This window comes from Trachymyrmex cornetzi, unplaced genomic scaffold, assembly GCF_001594075.2.
Source record: "Trachymyrmex cornetzi isolate Tcor2-1 unplaced genomic scaffold, Tcor1.1 scaffold227, whole genome shotgun sequence".
Lineage (NCBI taxonomy): Eukaryota > Metazoa > Arthropoda > Insecta > Hymenoptera > Formicidae > Trachymyrmex > Trachymyrmex cornetzi.
This window is the reverse complement of record NW_017296923.1, coordinates 925,420-950,750: the sequence shown is the minus strand read 5'-3', so window position 1 is coordinate 950,750 and position 25,331 is coordinate 925,420. Positions and strand designations below refer to the sequence as shown.

General features: G+C 38.3%; 2 protein-coding genes across 4 annotated transcripts in view; one reads left to right on the top strand and one right to left on the bottom strand.

Moving 5' to 3' along the window:
- Naa15-16 (N-alpha-acetyltransferase 15/16) overlaps window positions 1-24,851 on the bottom strand; it is a 45,418-nt gene extending 20,567 nt beyond the window's left edge. The window contains exons 1-8 of the mRNA XM_018506612.1: window positions 24,651-24,851; window positions 23,996-24,343; window positions 23,734-23,868; window positions 23,514-23,658; window positions 23,177-23,434; window positions 22,767-23,077; window positions 22,010-22,291; window positions 21,688-21,901 (exon numbers count right to left, since the gene is read on the bottom strand). Coding sequence (XP_018362114.1) covers window positions 21,688-21,901; window positions 22,010-22,291; window positions 22,767-23,077; window positions 23,177-23,434; window positions 23,514-23,658; window positions 23,734-23,868; window positions 23,996-24,343; window positions 24,651-24,707 — 1,750 coding nt within the window. The 5' untranslated portion in view covers window positions 24,708-24,851. The remainder of the gene's footprint in view (window positions 1-21,687; window positions 21,902-22,009; window positions 22,292-22,766; window positions 23,078-23,176; window positions 23,435-23,513; window positions 23,659-23,733; window positions 23,869-23,995; window positions 24,344-24,650) is intronic.
- LOC108760571 (uncharacterized) lies at window positions 4,317-21,235 on the top strand. 3 transcript variants are annotated; one of them, XM_018506609.1, is made up of 2 exons: window positions 4,317-4,580; window positions 17,550-21,235. In XM_018506609.1, the coding sequence occupies exon 2, from the start codon at window positions 17,550-17,552 to the stop codon at window positions 20,751-20,753; it is 3,204 nt and encodes a 1,067-aa protein (XP_018362111.1). In that variant the 5' UTR covers window positions 4,317-4,580; the 3' UTR covers window positions 20,754-21,235. The 3 variants fall into 3 exon arrangements, with proteins under 3 accessions (XP_018362111.1, XP_018362113.1, XP_018362112.1); XM_018506611.1 differs by lacking the exon at window positions 4,317-4,580 and adding an exon at window positions 8,673-8,933; XM_018506610.1 differs by lacking the exon at window positions 4,317-4,580 and adding an exon at window positions 15,120-15,612.
- Window positions 24,852-25,331: the final 480 nt, after the last annotated feature.

Below are 25,331 nucleotides of genomic sequence, written 5' to 3'. Positions count from 1 at the left end.
TTTTTTTATTCAGTGCCCTGATTTAAATGTCCTCGATTTGAATATCAGAACATACATTTTTTTAAAATTCTGCTATATAAGTTTCAAAGCAATCTCACTAAATTAAGATTATTTCAGCAAAGTAATATTTAATAATGAAAGAAAATATAAAAATCGCAGGTTATTAATTATAAACTATATATATTAAAATTAATGTTGTAACTTAAAAATTAACTACTAAAATATTTCAAATATAAACCGACTTACAATAAGTGCCCGAAATATATTTATTTTGTAAATAAATATTAACAAAATGTTTCCAACTAGCTATCGCAATATTGTCATCGTGGTAGAATAATTCTTTTTAACATACGTAATTTCATTAAATGATCGCAAATAGCATTTTATAATGAAAGAAAAAAATGTATAAAGAAATTGTGTTTATCACATAATTATTTTACGAACTTACACACATAAATTTAAAAATTAATAAAATATTTCAATTTTTCAATAAATAGTTGAAATATTTAGATATTTTGTAAATAAATATAAGATATTAATGAAACATTTCCAATAAGTTATATCGTCATCATGAGAAATACCCTTTTTTTGACACACGATACGCCATGGTCATCTTTTCTTTTCAAGCAAGTGACACCTGCGATCAATCTCTCCCTGACCAATATATTATATTTTCGAATACAAAAGAAAACCCACAAAGAATCTACGCCCAAACGTTTTACAATACGACGACGCGGCATTAAAAAAATTGGCAACATGAAGGATGACATACGTCCGACCTTGATAATGCACGGATTTCTTCTAATGAATCATTGCACGATCAGACGATCTGAAATAAGCACACCCGCCGTTCGTTCGCGAGGATTTCGATCGATTGTCGCGATTCTTCTCTTCAGAGAACAGATAGACTTGATGTTTTCAAAACAAATCGCGCGCAACTACAGGTTTGATTTTTTCAGCTAAACTTTTTGCACGATTCATCTTTTCTCTTTTTCTCCTCTATGTTCGAGAAAAAGAAAGAAAAGATTAGCAGTACAAGAAGATCTAAAGTACAAGAAGCTAAAAAGAACAGGCCTCTTGATCGCTGACTCAAAGCGTTCGCGGGAAAAACATGCATACGTGAATATAAACGGCACTTTAAAAATATCTTCTCATCATAGATCTCATCGGATGTGCGACCGATACATGCGTCATACAAAACGTCATAGCTCGCACTTGAATAATGCCGTCACAGTCTGAGAATATAATGACGATATTGCGGTGAATAGTAATTGATTACAAGGAGAAGTGCGGTCGCACGTTCTCCAAATTTGGTCGTGAAAGGATTAATCGTACTTAGATGCAGCATCGACGGTAAATAGATTATCGACGGTCGTGCAAGATAAATCAATTCGATTCGGTTTGCTGAATATGGAAAATGCGGCATTATCTCAATTAAGAAGCATGATAATAGACAATCTCTTTTCTCCTTTGTTATATACATACGTATTAATTATTATGTATAGTAATATATATCGAAAGTATATATTTTATGAAATTTTTTTATGGTAATAAGAAATCAATCTTGTACCGATCAGTCCAAAACTTTCGCGATCGGCAAGAGACCTGAACTTTCATGCGCGCGTGACTAACGTGACGTGAGTTTCGATTCTTTATATGCAAACGGATTCGTATCTTTACCATACATAGTATCAAATATCCAATAGAATTTCTTTTGCAACAATTGCGGAAGATGGTTATCCTTTGCGAGCGATAAATAATGATTTCCTATAATTATCAGAAATTGAACAAATTTTCTGGCCGGTATATTTATAGTCTTATTTTAGAATTCTTATTTTTAAATCGTCTTAAGAGAGTAATGTCTTAACTACAGCTATAATTGACTTATCTTAAAATCATATTTAAGACGGTCTTAAGAACCGACTGACTGATGATTATTATCGGTCTTTGAGTTGAATGGAGTGCAAGAGGCAGAGAAATTTTTATGTATAAATTATCGAGTTGCTAAAATATAATATTATATTCCGGTAGGTATTTGATTTGTGCTACTACCACTGTTAGAAATGTAACCATAAGCTTCTTTTACATGTAAATGAAGCTCGTGGTTATGAACGAAATTAAAAGTAATGAATGATTTAACTGAAAATTAAGTTAGAGTAGTTACTTAAATGTAATAAACATTAAATTTATGAAATTGAATGTACTTTTCATAAAATTTTGTAAAAAGTACATTAATATTCATGAAAAATATATTAAATTTTGTGTACATGTACACAAATGTATTTTTCAGTTATAAATACATTAAATTTAATGTAATGTCATGAAATTAAGTTCAAATTGTACAACTTAAAAGTATATTAAATTTCATACAAATTTTTAACAGTATAGCAGCACAAATAAAATACACTATCGGTCTAATTAAAATAATAGATGTCAGTATGAAAATGTTATGTGTAACTAATTTGATATCGACATTGTTGAACTATCTATTCGCGGCAATTGATATGCGATCGGTGTAACTTACATTCACGCAAGGTGATTACTTATAAGCGACACTATTACTCACGGTTCGTCCTATCTGTTTCTACGCTCATTAATAGTTTCAAGACAAGGTGTAAACATGATACTCATATTGGATATTAAAGCGCATTAGATATGGATAAAATAATATGTAACTATGAATTCGCTTTGTACTTATTGCGTTCAAAGCGGCATTGATATATCTACGAATTACTTTCTATCAATGGACCGTGACTGCTCTGTGAAAGCTGAGAAAGTTCTTATTTCAATTTTGTCCTTATCACACACAGCCGTCTATCAGATAATTATTACGTAATATATATAAGAATTAAGATACATAAATTAGAAAATATGGTATACGTGGTATTAAATGATGACGTAATACGAATGATATTTTGTTTACTAACCCACACAAGCAATATTTTTCACTGTCACGTAAGCGATACTTCGCGTTTATTGTTCGAGATTAAGGAATTTATCCTGGAGGTTAAGGAATTCGCCCTGAAGAACGAAGATCCAAAAAGAGATCGAAATAAAATTCTTGGCATCCCGAGTCTGGCGGCTCAAGTTTTTTTACGCGAAGTCATCCGGTAAAGAAGTATATATCGGTTTTCCCGTTTCCATTTCCATCCCGGACAGACGCGATTGTATTTCTCGCGTAGACAAGTAAAGATCGTTATGTCCGTCTGGACCACCGTCAAAATAACATAAAGTGCCTAGAACTACTTTAGAACAGCGAGATCCCTGATTTTTACAATCGTAGTACGCGCAAGCAATAAATTATCTCATGCACGTTTATAGCTTGAATGATTGGTCGAAAATAAATATTCAAATGCATCTCAGAAAGATCTTTTCCTGATAGCGAATAACGTGTACAAGTTTATTGTTTCATTTTATTTTGGTCTCTTTTATTCCTTTCCTATTTTAAAAACAACGTCTATATATACATATATAATTATGTATGTAAAATTATGTTCGAAAGAAATACACGTACAAATTTACAATTATTAAGAAACAAAATAAATGTGCCCCTATATAATTTGCAAATCGCAAAACGTAGTTCGCAACGCAGACGCGGAATGAAAATTTGCATTCGTTTCTTCATTATGTGCGGTTGGTTTTCATATCTGCGTCAGCATTTACGAACTACGTATTGCGATTTGCAAATTATGTAGAGAAGCAGGATCCTAAGAGGATTTGCAAATAGTTGATGATGTCAAGTTTTATTGGTAACAATAGACCAATGATACAAATACTCATCAAGGTATAGATCATCGAAACGCGTCGTATTGTGTCGCAATAAAATTAATCGATTCTAATCGGTTTTGCAGTGCGATACTTTTTTTGCAATTGTATCCATTAATCGGACAGGTGTCTTTTAGAGAAAGATAGCTAAATAGAGAGCGAGCGAGCGAGCGAGAGAGAGAGAGAGAGAGGGAGGGGGGGGGACCAGGTAGGACCACTGCGAAAAAAGAAGGGTGTGTGAGGTGTGTGAATGGCCCAGGACGATGCCTTTGGCCGACAGTCGTAAGAGCGACCGGCGACATTGCACACACGGCATTCCCTCCCTCCGGTGCGGCGTGGCACGCGGGCGCAACGTGGTGGTAACACCGTGGTGAGGTGCACGAGGTGCGCGAATATCGCATGCGGTGTATCGGGGCATCGAGTCGCGCACCATCGCAAAAGTCGCGTCGCGTCGCGTCGCGTCACATCGCATCGCGATACCACAGAGTGGGACGGGACACTGGCGCAGGGCCAGTAGAGGATCCATCGATATAAAGATCACCGGTCACGCGGCGCAGGAGGCTACTCGCTCGTGCATCGTCGGCCAAGTGCAGTGGTTGCATCTCGCGACACGTACGGTCCATAACGTACGGTGTGTTATGGGTGAAGGGGCAGTCCCCCATCTATTCTGTTGAGATTTCTTCTTCCGTGCGTTCGCAGATGAACTTGTCGGAGTGCGACACATGCGCCTGAAGCAGCCGCCTGCCTGTTTTGGAGCGCATCAAGAAAGATCGATATATCATCGAAGACGCCGACATACGGCATTATAAACGATCGTGAGTGCATTTGCATAATTATCGTGAGGAAAGAAGCCTTTCGATGCACGACAGGAATGTTTAGTTAACGCGCCACGTGCTGTGTAGAAGTCCGTTGTCGTGGTAATTACTTAGTCTTGCGTAGTCTACACGTGGTAGATGCTAAATTACTGTGCTATGATCTCGAGGATATATTTCCTCAAATCAAATAACATAAATTTTAATATATAAGAAAAATAAAACGTCTCATAAAGTTTTAATAAATTAGTACACATGGTTGGATCATTCGTGTCCTGCGCATTTCTTTTCTTTAAAATAGTACGAACATTTGGCCAAATAATGGTCTCTGTCCTTCCCTTTTTTTAAATGTGTATAATTTTATAAATATTTTCTAAAGCATATGTAAGAATCACTTAATAATTTTTGTATAAACTTGTAGAAGGAAAGAAAATTTTGCTGTATCTAAAAATTTGGCTAAATTATATGTGAGCTAAATACAGATTAGAAAATAATTTTGTTTGGACCATCAAAACAATTTATATAGAACGCTTAAATTTTCATGATAAAGTTTAAATGTTCCCTACATAATTATTCTAAATCATTTAATAATTTTTGAATACTTGTACATTGAAAGAAAGTTTTGCTGAAGTATTTACAAATTTTGCTAGATTATCTGTATCTGTATCTGTAACAAATCTGTAACAAAGATTATGTAGGATGTTTAAACTTCGATGATAAAGTTTAAGCGTCCCCTACATAATAATTCCTATTAGGGTTGTCGATATCGAATAGAAATATTTACTATAAATATATTCACCAATGCAAAAACTATTTATATTTACCCTAAATGAATAAGCATTATCAAATATATCGAATTTGATTAGTCCAAACAAAATCTATTTATGACGATATTCATTATTCATATGTTCGATATAATGCTTATTCATTTAGGGTAAATATAAATAGTTTTTGCATTGATGAATATATTCATAGTAAATATTTATATTCGATATCGACAACCCTATTTCCAATTAAAATTATTTTCGGATCTGTACCTAGCTCATAGATAATCTACCTAAATTTTCAAATACTTTAGCAAAACTGTTTTTTCCGTGTAAGAGTGATGAAAATTAACTCAGGACACGAACGACTCATCGCGTAAAAGAAAATCATTATGTGTATTAAGAAAGGTACCTAAAAACTTGCTTAATTGTAAAAATCAGAATGAAAAAAACAGCAATTATATACAACTACGTCAGCATGTAGTTAACGATAATTTAGTAAATTTCATAGATGGAAATTTTCTAGATCACAGACTTTTGCTCTAATTATGCGATATTCTAGATCACAGACTTTTGCTCTGATTACGCGATATTCTCAATCATTCATAGTTGACCTATGTATCAACATCCATTCGTCTTGATACGCATATCCGTGCTATTTATCTGTGACCGACGTAAAGGTTTAAGAGGTCTTCCGAGAAACATTAATTATAACGCGTACGGTCATCATGCGCCAGGATGTCGCTCATTATTGTATATCCATCGTTGTTCGTAATAATAGGGAGGACAGTTAATTCTCTAAAATTCGTTGGAAACGTTGCTTCTATTAAACACACTCTTTAATAAAAAAAAAAACGTATGTACAAGTCTAGACGATAGAATCATTTCCTCGAAAACAGTGATAGATAATTTTAGCGGCTTCAACGTTTCTCGCAAGTCTTATTGAACCGAAATAAAGTCTGTTCTTTATTCCTGCACTACCTGAACTGGTGTACATGGTGCAATAAGTTGAAATGAAACAAATATACATTTGTTTCGCTTCAACTTATTGTACTGTGTGCATCAGTTCAGACAGTGCAAGAATAAAGAACAGAACTGTAGTTCTGAAACATTCTTGTAGTATCTGTCACCGTTTCTCAGATAATAGCCCTTTTGTCTAGACCTGCGTATCTAGACCTAGCGTAACTTCCTTTTATCAAAGAATATATTGTATCTTAAATTCAATTCGATCCGAGAAATTTATGTGATTAATATAAATAGAATGTCTAAATGTTCGTCCAAATTTACATTATGCAAAATTCGGAAAATATGCAGTTTTCCTTTATGAAAACAACTTTCGAAAATTTTATTTCCTAAAGGATCGTCGGCAGTCTTACTTTCTGTACTCGTTGAATCGGAATTATATCGTTAAATGAGCCTGAAATAAAAGTATGAAGTAGAAGGTGCTGTTAATAGTTCCCGCGGTATTCGCGCATTTCGCTCGGGGCTCTCGGAATATCCGGTCAATCGTGCTTTTGCGAAAGTTGGAACTTCCGGCAACACGTCGTCACGGCGATGGATGCGTTTATAACGTGCTTAATTAGTTTCGTCTCGTTTTGTCAATTATAATCTACGAACGAGCGACTTGTCGGCCGATTGGCGGCCGATTACTTTCACTTTGATACAAACTTTGATACTGCATGTCCTCGAAAAACGTTCAGAAGGTAAAGCAGCAAAATTAAATTCAGAGCACGTCAGCAATTCACTTTTTTTTTCTTCGGCTAAAAATATAGCGTAAGGAAATAATGTTTTTGCGAAATTCGTCGATTAAAGATCAAATGCTGGTCCGCGCTCTCAATATACGGATGTTATGTATCTGCACGACAGAGCTCCCTCGAGACAGGAAAGGGGAAAGAGATAATAAATCGGTATAAATGGCCACTGGCTATCATGACGCGATCGTTTTATGATCCACTGTTAAGAGTAGTCAGAATATCATTGTACATTCACGAGGATGTTACATAATTCCGTTTCGCGAATACGCAAATCACATCGGAACAAAGACGAAAATAGTCGTGATGCGGAGAATGAAACCTAAAACTATCTTTTTTTTTTTTTAATCAAGACAAGGCAAACATTAGTTGGAGATCGATTGTGCGCCGTGCACAACGATTGAACGGTATTTCTAGCGCCACCAAACCGCGACCGCTTATCAAGTTATGCAAGTCGTGCATGAAGTCGCTCGAGTAAAATAAAATAGTAGCCGTACACAGAGAAAGTCGCTCGTCGTGTGTTCAGCGAGATCAGTAATACTATCTTTACGATTCTTCACTAAAAATACAGTATTGAGGCATGACACGAGCATATAAGTGTATCGTATTACGTGCGCTCTAAGTAACCCAGTATTTGTTACGGAATAATATGAAAGTCACCGATTAGAGCGCTGTAGAGAAAAGAGAGGGTTGTATCAATATTCACGTGGCAATGTTTTTTTCACGGGAAATGTACAAATAACATGGTAAACTCGATATCGTATTAGTACTGCGCGAAGTAACGCCTCGCGTATATCGCGCGTTAATTTTCAAAGGCGAGAAGATTAACCCTCCGGAGTCGATGTGGATTTATTGGACCTGTATTATTTATATCCCCCCAGAGTTGATACTTGAGTTGAGAAAAAAACTTGTTTATTTGACTAAATTTTAATTTAGTTTGTCACTTAATTTTTTTCCATTGAAGAACGTATTAGGTGTTAAACTTAATTCCTGCCGTTTTTCGTCTCCAAAACTGATTTGTTTCGAAGGGAAATACCTTATTCAAAGTATTATTAATAAAGTATTATTAATTAGTAATAAAGTAGAAAATGGAGGAAATTACTTTGATTAAGGTATTCATTCATCTTCCCTTCGAAACAAATCAATTTTAGAGACGAAAAACGGCAGGAATTAAGTTTAACACCTAATACATATGTATTTAAATCAAACATTATATTTGACTTAAGTACATACGTTCTTCATCGAAAGAAATATAATAAACTAAAATTGTCAAATAAACAATTTTTTCTGAGTGCAGTGGATCAATTATAAATCTCTTTGTCAAAAATTCAATTTTTTTTATGTTACACGCATCTGCAAATTTAGATTATTTTTAATAAAATATGCTTAGTATTTCATTCTTTATTCATGTTGGTTCTTTGAAATTAATTATTGTCTTTTAATTAACCAAAATTATAAAATGTATCTTACAGATCCAACGTCAGTATACCTATTCTGTAACTCTTAACAATAATATCAATGTTATTACATTGTTATACTGGTTATATACATAATAAAAAAGCTACGCAACGATGTAATGATACCGGTACGGTCGGTAAAACTACAGAATATAGGGGTCTGTGTCACAGATTTTGGTGAATTTTCAGTTCCGGAGGGTTAAAGGAGTGCATTTGAACAAAAAATATCTCACGCGATACATTTGCCTCTCGCGAATACATTTCAATGATGGGGCCTTCGCGACGGAAGAACGACAACACGGCGAGCAGGGTCATCAATGGAGCCTTGGGCACGACCTTGCGCTGGCCAGTTTCCCCTCTCGCCGGGACTGATCGTCCTTAATTGTAAGTGCAACGGTGGCGTCTAACTTGCAGCGGACGCGAGGGATTGACGCAAGCGTGAGAATGTGCACGTACAAAATGCGGTGCAGCGGTGGAATGCGGATAAAAATGAAGAACCGCTTCGGGGCAAATTGCGGGACAAGATCACGAGCTCGTCTTGGGATGCCCGGGCTGTGATTCACTTGCACACTGTAGGATAAACCTGTTCCATTTGAAGTCCAGTGGACATGTGCGCGATTAGAGTCGCAAGAATGGATTCATTAGTATGAGAGGAACAATCGACAGGAATCCAACGGGTGACAAAAGCGCAAATTCCGACGGCTGTGTCTCATCGCTCGACTTTGACAAATATATGTGATAGAGCCGTAATCGCGCACGTCCTGTGCACGTTAATCAAACGACAGCTCGTTAAAACTTACAAGATCACGGCGTTAAGAACGACCGGCTAAATGATGAACTTTTTTTATCGAAGATATACGACTGAATTATATTTCCGAGCATAATAAAATGAGACAACAGTCTTACGACATGACATAGCATTTTTCCAATGCGAATTAACCTAAGAATTCTTAAAAACTTATTTGTAACTGTTTTTCATTTCGAATCATAAATTCTCGATATTTCATTTAATGTAAACGTTGCGAGATTCTCAAAGCGACTAAGCTTTCGAAAGAGTGTGTGGTTAGTAACTTTGCATCTCAAAGTACACTCGAGTGTTGCAAGATTTATGGTTCTTATCTATTGTGAAGATGAACGGTCGAACAAGTGCGAGTTGAAAATGCGCGGCTAACCCGCTGATGAGATTAGCGAAGATGTATTTATTGTACAAATTATTGCGCTACGAAGGTCTGTGGCTGTTCTCCGAGCTTTACCATGTGGTTTGACCTGTTTCTTTGAATTTTTCGCTGATCGAGTTCGGTTGCCTCAAAGCGTGAAGGCCGTTGCAACTCGAAAAAATTCTTTGAAGAATATTACGGTCAAAAATCGAAAATACGTAACGGATTCCTAATAATCTTCAGTTTCGAGCAAGTAATTTTTTCTTATACTTTTATCAATATAAATTAACTTTAATCTTGATTTAATTTATTTTTTACTTTCTTCTAATTCTAAAAATTAGAAAACGAATAAATTAGACCAAGATCGAAGTTAATTAATTAATTTAATACATCAGTAGAAATTGGCAGACATCAGAAGTGCAAAGATGAAAAATGGGAATTTTCATGAATGAATTTGTCCGAGAATTAATGATTAATATTTTTATCCTGCGTAATAATTCCTTGTTGCGTAAAATAACAAAATTTTTAATAACATTATGTAATTTATATAAAATTCGATATTACATCGAATACTTAAGAAATGTGTTTAATATACAGCAAAAGCTATTTATACATTCCATCACTAGTACACATTACATATCGTGAGATTGCTGAAACGAAATCAGTCCGTCAATAAGAAAACTACAATCAACTTATATAATGCCAATGTTTAAATGTTCGGAATTTCTAATAACGGTAAAACATACGATATTTGTCATTCCGTTTGCACTTTCTGTTGATAAACGGAAACAGAATTTATTTGCAACGAGATACTTGGTCGTTGACTCAGAGGAGTTTCTCCGTATCGAGGAAAAAAATTTCGGTCGTAAGTACGCGCCGTTAAGATTATATCGGTACGCAAACTGCGAGAGTCATCTCAAGAGCGAGTTTACCGTGAGATGCGATTGATGCCGTAACTCGCCGTGAGAGAAGTGCCCCGGGATGAACGAGACGAGCTGATTATGCAAGCGCACGGGCTGCCTCGGCGGAGCAAGCCGGTCAATGCCAAGGTGTTCCACTTCGAGTGCTACTCTTCCCTGTCATTCCGACGGAACCGATCTCGCTGACTTCTGAGCTATGAGGTCGGGGGATTCACCTCACGTGATGCGCATGATGAACTGTCATATTACACGACGAATATTACATGACATAGCGAAATCGGACATGTTTTCCGTTGCAATAGGTTAATCCCCGCGTGTGAGTAGACGATTAAATTAGAAATGCAATGATAGCATATAAATATATGTAAGAATATTAGATGTATAAATAATAATAAATTTATATATAATTATATATTTGTATATTATATATAAATATATAATTATTATAATTATATTTAATTTATATATGTCCATAATAATAAAGACGAGAATAAAGAATGCTCACAGAGAGAAAAAATTTACTATAAACACAAAAGGCATTATAAAATTTAATTGTCAAATTTATTTGCTGCTTACAGCAAACAAATTTGCATATTTGACAAATATTTTGCATTTGTTGCAAATAATTTTTATAGCGAGTACGAAAAGAATAAATATCTGTTACACCTGCAAATAATTTGCGATCCTTACATGTGCGAATAAATTTGCTGCATAAGATTAGTGATCAAAGCCAATTTTTTCTTTCTGTGCTATTAATATTATATTATACATGTAAATGAATCTACAGATATTTTTGCTGAAAATATTTAATAATATATTCAATAATAATTTAACAATTTCAACAATTTAATCATTTCTATTAAAATTACTGCAATTGGTTGTTAAAACGAGACACGGAAGAGAAATTAATTTCACCTTTCATACATTCGTGCTACGTGTGCTCAATAAAAGAAAAATAACATTAGAGATGTCAAAAATTTATACATGCTAAATTGCCCTAGGGATATAGGAAAGCATGCATGTAAAATATATACAACAGAAAGCAATGTTTCAAATGTGTTAATTTAATTCACGAGTACTCGTAGCCTGAAGCGGTGCATTAATATATAGCATCAAGTGCAGCGTGCCAATCGAGTGTCTAAGTAAAGCGGATATTCCGACTTATCTTTGCATCTGAAAGCGATAGGGATAATTTCCTATAACACCAGGACACCTCACGCATTCATGTTTTAGCTTTCTCTTGTTTTATCGCTCTTACGCAAACATGCAGATCCGTAAGAAATGTAACAAATTATATGTTCGAAAATAATGTACTATAACAACGCGGCAGAGCTTGAGTTTAACATCGAAAATAGAGTGGTTATAAATTGTTAATTAACGGTTGTTAAATAAAGATGCGCTCGAGCGAGAGATGCATCGCGGCCAGGATACCGTTTACAGTAGATTATCGAGTTCCTGTGACCGATGATGTGACCGGCCACTTTCGAGTGTATGTACCCCAAAGTTTCTACACGCAGCTGTAAAATCGTTACGACGCGCCGAAAGTCAAGCCGCAGCGTCGAGGAATTAATGCTGCTCAGCGAGCACAACGCGAAACAAAAAAGGAAAGTAGTTGAAAGCGTAAATTCAATTGGATAACGGTAGATCTCTTACGTGGTGTCTGGCGTGTCCATGTACACCAGTAATTGTATGACTTTACAGTACTTGCTCGGCAGGATAAGCGAACTAGGAATCACAAAAATCGATAAGGTTTTTCAACTAATTAAACTCTCAAAATATCAAAATAATACGATCTATACATTCCCAATAATACAAATAGATATTCTCCAGCTAAAATGGTACCATAACTGCTAATCACATACGCAAAAAAATATTTTGCTACTTCAGCTAGAATTATAACTGTTTTTTGTATCTGACAGAAAATTATGTATCTTACGCATAGAATTTATAACACAAATCTAAATTCTATCTCTGTCACCTGTATGATTAGATGCAATACATATCCAATATCACAGTACTTGCTAAAAATTTATCAATTTTAGTTATTTTTTGTACTTGAATCATTTTTGTTATAACTGCAAGATCACTTTTTTAGTGTGTTACAATTGCGATACACGATTGATAAAACGAACGGTATCAATCTGATGAATCAACTAAACTCTCAAAATATTAAAATAATACGATCTATATATTCCCAACAACAATATACAAATAGATACTCTCCAACTAAAATGGTACTATAACTGCTAATCACGTTACAATTGCGTTACACGATCGACAAAACGAACGATATCAATCTGATGAATCAACGTGAGGCTGTTTTGCAAAGATCTCGTTCCGCCAGACTAGCCTTTCACTCTCGCGGAACTAGTGCGATGGCTCAATGCCGTTTTATCTTAACCGTGGGACGCCTTTGATGGCCCAGATTCAAGGTCAACTTCCGTTATATTTCGGGATATCGGTGTGGCCGAGAAATTACTTTCGAACTGATTTAACTTGCATATGCTGATGCTATCAGCAACGATAAATACAAAACATTTTAACGAGAATAATCAATATATTGTAATGTGAAAGCAGATATGCGAAGTACACAAGAAAAGGGTGGTAATAATAATTAAACTTAGATGATAGTTACTGAAGCTTGGTAAAATAATTTCAATTAAATGTTCATTTAATATAACTAAAACTAATTAGATTGATCTAATTTTTCTAATTATTACCAAACACACGGTTGGTTACTATTATTATATTTGGTACTAAAAAATTCACCAACACGCTGAACAAAATACATTTGGTAGCTATTACTAGACTTTTTTTGGTATAATATTAAATTAAAACGCAGTGAATACGTAAATTGTGACAAATATAATGATAATGATACGGTAAATTTTATAGGTTAAAAAAGGGGTTTCTATAAGGGGGGTTTCTTCGAGTTTCCAAGTAAAGCTCTACAAGAATCATAATTGTTACGCCACGTCTATCTTGAAACTAGTTTCCGACTTTTTCCAATTTGGCAAGTGAGATCGAAGCGATCTGCTGTCGGTCGTAACGGCAAAGTCTAGTCTTGAACGTTTTCTAGAGCAGACCTCGGTGTAACGAGGCAACGTAACGGCACCTGCCAGCGGGAATCGCGGCTATCTTGCATCACGCCTCGAAAAATCCTTCGACTTTCGTCTTACGGAACAGACCACTTCCATTTTGGCGACGTTTACGGCCGGTCTATTTTGCAATATATATCTCAATCGTTACGCGCTTTGTGGGAATTGTACAAAATGCACGGGACAAAGGAACGAGATTATTCGAGTTCTCACAACTCGAGCAGTCAACAAAGCTCGCACATTAATAGCTCGGATCGGACGTCAGCTTCGGGCGTCAAAAGTCAACGAAACCATTCAAGATCGCAATTTCGGCAAATGAGAACTGTCCATTCAACAAACTCTGTTAGGCGAGACTCGCGTGTTGCGCAGACAGCAAAAATGGACAGCGAAGTATCGGCTTGATTTATGAGTAGTTTATTGCTGTGCACAAAAAGGTTTTGTTACCGGATGGTTAAGCAATCGCTCGGATAATCCGAGTAAATGCGCGGCGTGATTCTTTCGTCGTTCGTCACGTGAGTATCGCCCTGAAAAGTAAGCAAAATCAGACCAGTCCCGATTGTCGACAGAAAGTGAAAGGCGCCGCGACATTACGCGCTCATTGTACCTCTTTCCGAAGTTACGTGTCCTCGTGCGAGGACTGTCGCGCATAAAACACCCCCGAGTAATCAGCGACGCTGAAATAATGCCAGACACGAAGCAACGATCTAATTACGATCGTTAATCGTACGAACCAGCCGCGACTTCCTCCTTTCCACCGGCGCGGTACCGCTACCACTTGGAAACGACTCCACCTTCCCCGACAAACGTCCTTGGCGGGTCCGGTAGAGGGAGAGGGTGATGAAAATCCGCCAGTCACGTGTACCATGCCGGTTCGAGCGGTTGTATCGCGGTTCCGTCGAGGCCCGCGACGCGTTTCTCCAATCTCCATCGATAAAAATACCGAAAATACTACGACCATTTATCAACGCATAAAATCAACCAACGTATACTTCGCTAAACGTTAAATGGAGGATACGCACTTGAACGTGAGAAAATCACCTTATGTGATTTACCTGCAACATCGGGATCGCGCGTAGCGATCGAGAACCGGTCCTGTCAGTAAAACGCAAATCGAGAGGTGCGATTTTCTTATAAAGTAGAACACATCAATCGTTCATAGTGTTGTGGGTAGTGTCGGTTAAATGTCGGAAAGTGAGTATGCTAAGTTGTAGAGTAAGCCCGTTGGTGAGTGCACAATGGAGATATCCGCGGCCGATCTGACTTATCGAAGCGCGACGGAGAACGCAAAGATGATTTCACAAAGAAAATTCATATCGCAACTTACATGCGTGAAATTTGCGTTTGCTGTTTGAGCTTCTAATTTAATTGAAAATATAATCTGAGTATTTTGAAGTGTGTGTACTAAGAATTAATGATGGTTCTTACAGAACAGTTTGACGATTGATGATGATTTTAACGAGTGCTTATTGACAATTAATGGCGATTTTTACGGAATAATTGGTGATTATAAGACTCGTGACAACGGAGATATTACAAACGTAGATACGTGCAGTACTCGTGATAAATCGCGCGGTGTATCCTCAGGTGTTAAGGGCGTGTTGATGACTTCGAGCACGTGCATCAGTGATCGAGTGTTACATTGATTCTTCTTGCGCGCGGATAAACGTCGGTGTTCCGTCACGTAGCACGCGTAGATTAAGTAGTTACTTGCGCGGAGAAATCGAGTGCACTCACGTAAGGCGTTTTATGTCTCCATCGTCGGACTGGTCACCTTGCAGGTTTTCCGAAGAAGCGCATTATCGCATGTGGCGGTTAAATTACAGCAATTCAGCGACATACCAGAAATCCTAGTAAAGTTTGTCATACCGTTCCGGATGTACAAAGAAAGGTATACTTTAATATCGCATTCATTAAACGTAATTTGGAAATCACAGGAAAATCGTCTGTGGGCTGAAATGTTAAAATGTATTTTAAAAAGCTATGGCAATCGTGAAGATTGAAATAGAAAAACATTGCGTGGACAGAACGGTTTTAGTGGAGTATCTAAAAATTTAGATAGATACAGATCTAAAAATAATTTTGTTCGATCATCAAATTATTATATAGAATGTCTTAATGTTGACGACAATATTGCAAAAGTTTTAACAATCAGTTTTACATAATTATTTTAATAATTCAACAAAATTATTTTCAGATCTGTATCCATACTTAAATTTTTAGATACTTCAGCAAAACAGTTCTTTCCGAGTGATAAACACGATTGATACTCAAATTCGTGGTATTGATATTCGATTATGCAATTTATGATTTTATTATGTACGCGATATTTCAATAGAAATTGTATACTGCTTGCATCATGTTATTTATATAACGCGACTTTCTATTTATAGTGACAGTAAAGTGAGCAATTAATGTATCAAAATAAGTGTAGGACGCATCCTTGGATCACGGATAAACGAAACGAAGGAAGCTAGGAGCTTTCAAAAAAAATATTGAAGAGATAGGCGAAGTGCGACGTCCGCGGGCCTGTCGGAAGCGTATTATCGTGTTGCTTGCGCTGGCGTTACTTCCGCAAACTTACACGAGCCGCGCGTTGCAGCAACACGCTCTTGCGATGGTTAATGCATCGGCGTATATCTACAGGAAACCTACCTACGTTGTTCGCACCGGTTCGTTACTCAGTCGCGAGTCATTACGAGTCGGCTGGTACTCCAGTGACCCGTGAATGTTTGTCGAACGTTCACCGGTCTATTCGCCAGGGAAAGGCGTGGCAGCCCCCCTCAATATCGCATTCTCGGTATCACCGCAATCCCGAGTGGTGGAATTAACGAATTCTCCGAATGTACGAGCATAGGTCTCGAGAGATCAACTACCGATACGTAGAAGATTGGCGATTCGCGAAAATTGTTCTTGTCTCACGATACTCACGCTGAAATGTTAAAATGTCATTCCGGGAGATGGAATCATTCGATATTTACGTTTTTTTTTTTTTTTAATATTCGCTTCCTTCTTTTCATATTCTCTCAAACACTACGACTATTCATAAAACCGAACACAGTTGAAAATACTTCAGAAATTTACTGCGGCACAATTTGTAAAATGGTAATAGGAGCAAGAACCATTAGTAGCGTATTTCTGTTACCGCAAGACTAAATTGCGGGGCAGCAATGGGTCTGGCTAGGATGCGAATAAACATACGCTTTGTTCGTGACTTAGTACTTAATTGGCGTCATTGCGCAATTAGATCCTTGACATACGCTGGAAACCGCGTGCTACGTCTACCGACGTCTATGAATGTAATTCCGGTCATTGTGAATAATAAACTGTTTTATATACTGCGCAACGTAACATCTTTTACTGACCTATTAAACGCAGAAATTATTTCACGCAGCGTGAAAAATAAAGCGTACGATTTAATTACAGTTCCTACAGGTACATAGAAAATTGCGTATTAAAATATACGAGTTTATACTGTCTCTTGTGCGGAATAAAAATAACTTTTTTTATCGCGGGATAAAAATATCATGTTCCGATCGTATTACGAAAATACAATTACGAAACTAATTATCCGAACAGTGCGCCATTATATCGATGATTTCTTCAAACTGTTGTCCGGTTAAAAAGTATGATTTTATACACGTATTACAGCACTATAGTTTCACAATTAGCTATCCAAATATAAATAAATATAATTTATCAGTGTAAAATCACAATGTTTAACACCCGGATAATTTGAAAAAATCATCTGTCCAGACAATTAGTTTCATATCTGTACATACAAATTTGGGGCCAGAGATGAATAACATGAGCATCGTCTATTTTCAGATGACGCATCTCACATTGTCTCCGTGGAGGCTGTCACTAGTTCTAACATTGATAGCGACATGCGCAATCATAACGGAATCGTCAATGATCAGGGAGAGGAGGCACATTGAGGACTCTAGTCGATCGGGCAAGGAACACACGTCCTACAGCCAGGGCACGAAATCGCCGAGCAGCACGTCGTCCAACAAGATCACCGCGGAACCCGGAAGAAAAGTGTCTCACCATCTGATCGGGGGTCACCTGAAAGTTGATACAAAGCTCCGTGGAGACGGCGAATCGCTGTGGGACGATGGAATTCTCATGTCGGCAGCCGGCAGCGGTAAGGAGGGGAAAAGTAATCGCGGCGGCGACGGTGGTGGCAGCGACGACGAGGACGGGAAAAAAACACTCTCCCAGCAGGTCAAGGAGGGCAAGTACGGTCTCATACAGAACGAGATTTACGGCAATCGCCCGAAACGACCCGGCATCATCAGCTACCTCGACAATCCTGAAGTGCCCAAGGACACGATCGATAATCTGGGTGGCCTCGACGAGGACGAGATCTGGCTGGCCGAGAACCACGTGCTGGTACTGAGGGGTGGGAAATTTCCTGAACATGCACAGGACGGCGGCCAGCAGCAGAGCGGCGATGGCGAGCAGCCAAAATGGCCGCCTATCGATGATTACAAGGCGCCCAAACGGCAGGTCAAGATACCACCGAGGCCGAAGGTACCGCCACCCTTTCCGGTACAACTCACGGAGGGGGGACCGGTACAGATCATTGGTCCAAATGGCACCGTGGAGGAGATCAGCAACGGCACCTTCGACTACAACACTCTTTACACAAAGGGATTATTACCAGGAGAGGATCCGTTCTTCTCAATCGCTCCGAACGGCACGGTATTCACCCCAGATTTCGGTCTCCCGGGAAACTTCTCCGTCGAGGAGAAATCGTTTAGGGGTAAAAATGATCAGAAGGGAATAAAACCGGAACTTCCTCATCCGCCGCCTGGCGCTCTTCCGCCTTTCTATCACGCCATACCGCCTGGTGCGATATTCGTGCCACCACCAGGTAACCAATCGGATTATGATGAGGAGGATCAATCCATCTACTATCCGCCACCATACAGTTTCTATTATCCGCAAGATAATACGACAGCTGTGCCGCCGGGCCCCTTGGTGCCCGGCATCATACTGCCTCCGCCGCCGGATTTCTTCTCTGCTCTGGACGACAAGAAAACTACCACAAAGAAATACACAAAGAGACCGACGACCACATCCTCGCCGGAAACACGTCCAACGTATTTGCCACCGAGGAAATTTACGACTAAACAGAACAAGGCGTCGTCCATTCCGCCGAGTTTGGTAACCAAGACAAGTACTACTTTATCGACTTCCACAAAGGTATCCTTCGGTCGTACAACGGTAAAGAATGCGACAAACACATTTAAATCTAAGAAGATTACGTCTAATGTGGATGTCACAACGTCGACGCCTGGGAAACCGCATACTCTCGAAAATACCGAGATATATACTATCAGCCCCGTAATCGGAAATCAGGTATCCGAGGCGACGACCCAGCAGAAAGACTGGTCCACTCTGGTCACGAGCAAGATCCCGGTTCTCGCGTATTACCCGTCGACCACGCAGTCGTCGCTGGAGCGACCGGTGGAAGTCACCCCGGCTTCCATAAAGACCATTATCACCACTAGTCAGCCCGATCGATCTGCCAGCCATGCATCCTATTACTTCTATGAGGAATCGACCGATGAGAATTCGGACGTCACGGAGAAACCGTCGCCAGTTTATTATGAAAGCACGACGAAATCGCCGTACTACAATGTCGAAACGTCGCGATCTGAGCAGAAGAAGAACTATTATGAGACGATCCCGCCGGTTGAGACTTCTAAAGATTACAAGGTGAAGCTCATTGATAACATCGTGAAGAATTCGCAGACGTACCAGTACACTGACAATTCGGAGACCACGTCAACGAAATTCGACACCAGCTCGTCTCGGGATCAGGGTCAACGTATGTTAGCCGATCAAGCGCCCATTTACTATCAGCCTGTTCCTGCACGTCCGGTGCAGACGTATTACACGACTCCCAAGCCACAAACGTACTATCGACAGACAACGAAGCCTAAACCGGTCTATCAGTACAGCTTTCAGATAGCGGATTACTCAAAACTCGGTAATCAGAGATCGCCGTATCATAGGGAGCAACAGCAGCAACAGCAGCAGCAAGATTCAGTATACAGCGAGTATCAGGACATCAAGACTGGTAATCAGCAATACGACTACGAAGACATCGATTCCCCGTCGCGACATCAATCACGGAAACAAGTATACAAGACGCAACATCCGGTTTATTCCACGAGCACGTCCTATCCGATCGTAGATACGACACCCAATCCGCAATACGCGTATTTCACGCAGCAGGACGAGAAGCTATTGGACGATGTTACGAAAGAGTATTTCACGATCTTTGGTAAGAAATTACCGGACACGCGGATATCGACCACGACTCCGATCTATGGGAAATCGAGCAGCGTCACGGAGAAACCTGATCATAATACGAATGTCTACGTGCCGAATGTTTACAAGACCGGTCGACCGGTAACTTACAACACGCTCAACGTCAAAGTGCGATATGGAGATCAGTCGCAGCGACCCTATTCCCTCAAGGACGACACTCTCGTCAACTATCGACGGCCCTTGCCGCCGATTAATCCGGACAGCGAGTTCGTCGAGATAATTGATCCTAAACATCGGCCGAAGCAGCCGTCGCAGTTACCGAACTACGAGTTGCAAACGGGAAACTATCGATTGCAAAATCAGGGAGTACAACAGCCGACCCCTCGTTACAGGTTGCGAGGCACGATACAGCCGGCTAACAGACACACCAACAATTTCGTGCCTTTCTCCGAGTCTCGGGAGGAGCTGGAGAACGTTCAGGAACCCGTGTCACTGTTGGACGACATAGAGGTCAACTACAGGAATCCGCATCCCCCCATAAATCCCGATGCCGAATTCATCGATCCCATCACGGTGCAGGACAATCACTCGAATAACCCGAACGCGTATTTCGCGTATAGACTACCCGGCGATGTTGGCCACTTTTACTTCCTGACGCCGCAGGCGATCACGCAACGACAGGACCAGAATAGTGGATATGTCTATCCGAAGCCCAGGGGGCCGAGATTACGAAGGCGACCGGGATAACGTGAATGCGTGTATCCAACGGCAGTCGCGCGCAATGCCATAATCTCGCGGATGTCCAGCGCGCGAAGTGATCGTGCATCGCCTGCGTGCGTGTCGGCCGCACACATACATACGCGTATTATTAATATATTTATTGTACTTGTAAATACGAATTGATTAAGTTAGATAATTATAGCTACGTTGTTTTACGATAAACGCGTAATTTATTATGCAACCTGACTCCCCCGTTTTATAATAATAGATGTGCGATCGTATTCGCGTATGCGATTTGTAGTATGCGCCTTCGTTATCGCATATTTGCACATTATCTGTGATTAATGGGATACGTGTACATATAACATAATTACTTATTGTCTATTTTATGTACGCGCTTTGACAGATTGTAGCGTTCTTTCCCGAATCTTTTTTCTAAGTTTTTCTCTATATGCAGAATGTGAAGTTGAATAAAACGTAAAATATATATGAAACAACAAATATTGATGCAAGCCTCTCTGTCTGCTGTAAACTGAGTTTTAAATATTTTATACAGATTAATGTAATGGCCTTTCCTAATGCTATTAATGATTTATATGTCTATCTTTTTTCCGTCAATTAAATGTAATTGACATTATTTGTAATTTTTCGTATATATAACATTTTTCAAATAATATTGTACAAATATACCAACAAAGATCACATAATATATTTAGTTGCAATGTAATCAACTTAATTGAAGCATTTTATAAATATATGTTTCTTTAAATAAGTCGTAACATTTGAACAGCCAGTACTTGCAGTACTATGAGCGCATTCCACCTACCCACTTAAAAATTAAATTAAATTTAAATTTTGTGACATAATCTGCATGGTATTTAATTGGATTCAGATTAAAAATTTATAAAAGATATACTATGCACATGGCTGTTCAAAAGGTATTTTGATAAATAGTACTCACCAGTGTCGATTTCTTGCGTTTGCGCTGGATCTGGCAAAGGATAATCATGTAGTCGCAAATAAACCTCCATTGCACATTTCGCTGCTTTGAAATAGAATGGGTGAGCTCGGAGAACGTCTTCTAGCCTTAGAAGACCCACGTAAGATCGCAACGTCATTTTCCGCATACAATATGTATGAAAGTCGAATTGGTCCTCTATGATTTCCGAAAAATGCTGCAAATAATCATGGTACAAGAGATATAACGTATACATCTTAAGTTGAATACACACGCGCGTACACATACAATATATATTACAATAGTATAATATACTACTACCTACCCTATCAACTTCGTGACATTTTTTCAATGCTTCTCCATATTTTCCAAGACGTTTATATGCGTTGGCTGCTTCTGTTTGAATCCACATGCACTGCATTTCATTCAAGTTTTCCATAGCTAAAACTCCTTCCCTCGTAAATTTCCCACACGTCTCCTCTGCCTCTTTAATAAGATTCGCACGGAGCATGTACTTGGCACATTTAGAGTTAATATATCGGTCAGCTGTGTCTAATCCCTGCGCCTCATCCAGCCACTTATAAGCTTCTTGAACATTACCCGCGTGCTATTAACATTTGAAATTCTATTTAGGCCACATATATCTTCCACATTATTCTTTAGAATAAATATTTGTGTACTGGTTATGCGAGATGTCAAATAGCACACTGCTACATTGATAAGCAGTTGCTTATCAAGTCAAAAATCCAGGTTTGAATCTCGTATGTGTGATTTTTCACCTCACATATATAATACTAAGAATTTTGAATGGAAAAATATTTCACTCAATACAAACAAATATCCGAAATATAAATTTAATTCAAAATTATTATGGATAAGTAATAATAATAGAATAGCAATATTATGTTATCTCTTGAAGAAATTTGCAAATGGCACACAATAACAAAAATTTTTTTAATAAACTTAATCCTCATAATCCTTTTAAAAATTTCTATTATAATAAAGAGAATACTATGGTTCTTCAAGACTTGTAACGCTACAAAGTAATAATACTGCATTTACATAAATATGTACGATCTTACCTTATAAATGCGTCCTTTGGTAACAAAAAGTTCTATAAGCGTAGGAGTATGATCTATGGCAGCGTCAATCTCAATCAATGCCTTTTCCGTTTGACCGAGATAATCGTAATGTTGCGCTAGGTAATAATAAGTCCATAACAACGCGGATGCTGGTTCTCGTGGATTATCTTTTTCTTGATCGCTAAAGTGGTCATGAAGTTTTAATGCCTCCTTGTATTGCACAAGTAGAGATGATATGATTTCGACCTTTTCCTTATCAGTGTATAATGAACGAAGATTCACAAATAACGGTGGTACACCTTTGTGAAGCCCTAGAAAGAAATATAAATCCAATTAAATACATGAAATTATAAAAATATAATTTAAACAAATAAATGCATGTGCAAAGAAATTCTTTATAAAAAATTTACCTTTTCGTAAATATCGATCAACTAAGACTTTAAATTCATCTCCTGTCGCATAATTGAGTTGCAAACGGCGCGGTGCTAATGCTCGAGGAAAGAGTTCTTCGTATCTTTGGAGCATTTGCAACGTTTCGCTTGGTGAAGAGTGTCTTTCAGCCTCTGCTAGCCTAGTGTAATACGTTGTGTTTTCCGGATTAATATCTAATAGTTCCTTGTAAACTTGTTCTGCTTCTGCATACTGTTTCAGTTGAAGTCTTAGTTTACCTAGAGAGTAATTCAAGAAATATTAAAGAAATATTCAAGTGCTAAAAGTGCAATTTGAATAACCATGTTACATACTTACCATAAGTTTCTTTGACAGTAACCTTGTCACAAATTTGATCACTATACTTGTCTAAATGTTTTAACGCCTGTTCACATTCTCCTGATTCCTGGATGACCATATTTTGATATAACAACAACTCACTATGTTCATAATCATAACAAATCTGTGGATATAATAAATTTTTATTATACAATATTTTTATTTCTATATCAAGGATCTTTATGTATAAATAACGTACCATTGGAGAATTTCGAAAAGTATCTAAAATTTTCAATGCCATCTCATAATCTCTCAACAAATGATATGAAATAGCAAATCCGATCCAAGAAGCTCGTTGAGTAGGACGTAACATAAACAACTGATATCTGGTATCCTATGAAAAATCAATATATATTCGTAAATATATATTCGTAAATACATAATCAAAATATAATGTAGCTTTAAAATATGATGAATATGTGTGACAAAGTAAGAACTTGCAATAAATGCTAAATATGTACCTTATAACCTTCCAGATCCCGCATCTGGATTTGTAGCAACGACAAATCTCTAAGGATTTGAATATTATCTTTGTCCCACTTGAGCGCGTTTCTGTAACACTTGATAGCCTCATCGTACTTCTTGTCGGAACGCTGTAGAAGACCGTAAACATGCCAGCAAACATGGGACTGTAGGTCATTCCTGAGGCCACGGCGAACATGATCGTAGGCTTCTTCCTTACGGCCCAGACAGTTGAGAGTGAGACCCTTCATCGCCAAGGTCTCCCCATGTTCACTAAACTTGGGATTTGACAGGATCTGTTTTGCAAACTTCAGCCCATTTTTGTATTGTTTGTGTTCGTAGCATCTCTGCAAGAGAACATACACCATGAAGATGCATTTGTAAGCATTTGTAGGGTTAGATAGGAGGGGGGGTTTGATGGGTTTTGTCTTGTATTCGCGCGAGGATCGACGGCGCCGATCGTTACGGAGTGTCGCCGAGCGAGACGGGTTTTCATGTATAATGTCAAGCAAGCGGCTGCGTCACGCAGTCGCCAGTGACCTTTTGCCGTTTTACTCCCCCGAGGAAATGCTTTATCATTAGAGAACGGCAAATGCACTCTGCTTGCCGGAGAGTGGGGTCCAAAACAGAGTATTTTGATCAGCCGTTACTCACCAGGATCCGCTTGAACAGAGCATTTTCTTTGGGTGGCAACGGGTTGCTGGAGGGCATTTTTGTATAACTACAAAAATAGGGGGCCTTTTCCACCCGGTAAACTCAATTTTTACCACAAAACCTCGTGGCCACAAACGAAGAAGTCGATCCTTGATCACGTGATCATCCGCGACAATGCTGTTCCGCCGGAAGCGTTGCTGCCACGGTGCCGCACGGTTCAACTGGCCGAACTGGCGGTAACGCACTAATCGATCCTCAATCGAGTTCGAGAAGATTGTTTCCTTCAAATGCATATCCGTGTGTCGATAAATACACATTAAAAACAAATACTTTTCGGGCTCTATAACAATTCTATAACAATCCACTAAAAGTTCACTAAAGATTCATTATTAAGTCTGATTTCACAATATATGATTATCCAAAGATTAAAGATAACCAAAAAATTTATGAATGAATTTTATTGATGAATCTGTTGGTATCCTTTAATCTTTAGATAATCATATATTGTAAAAATGGATCTTAAGCCTTAAACACAATGCGAAGGAATAGCGATAGCGATAGGAATAAGACAATTTCAACCTATCAGAAAGTGTATATTCCAATGTATCCGATTTCTGGTAGGTTGAAATCATGTTAAGCTGGAAACACAATAGACACAGGCAATAGGCACAGGCAACAGGG

Bases quoted from the DNA above. Each gene is read 5' to 3' on its own strand.
- LOC108760571 (XM_018506609.1), top strand. From the start codon at position 17,550: ATGACGCATCTCACATTGTCTCCGTGGAGGCTGTCACTAGTTCTAACA.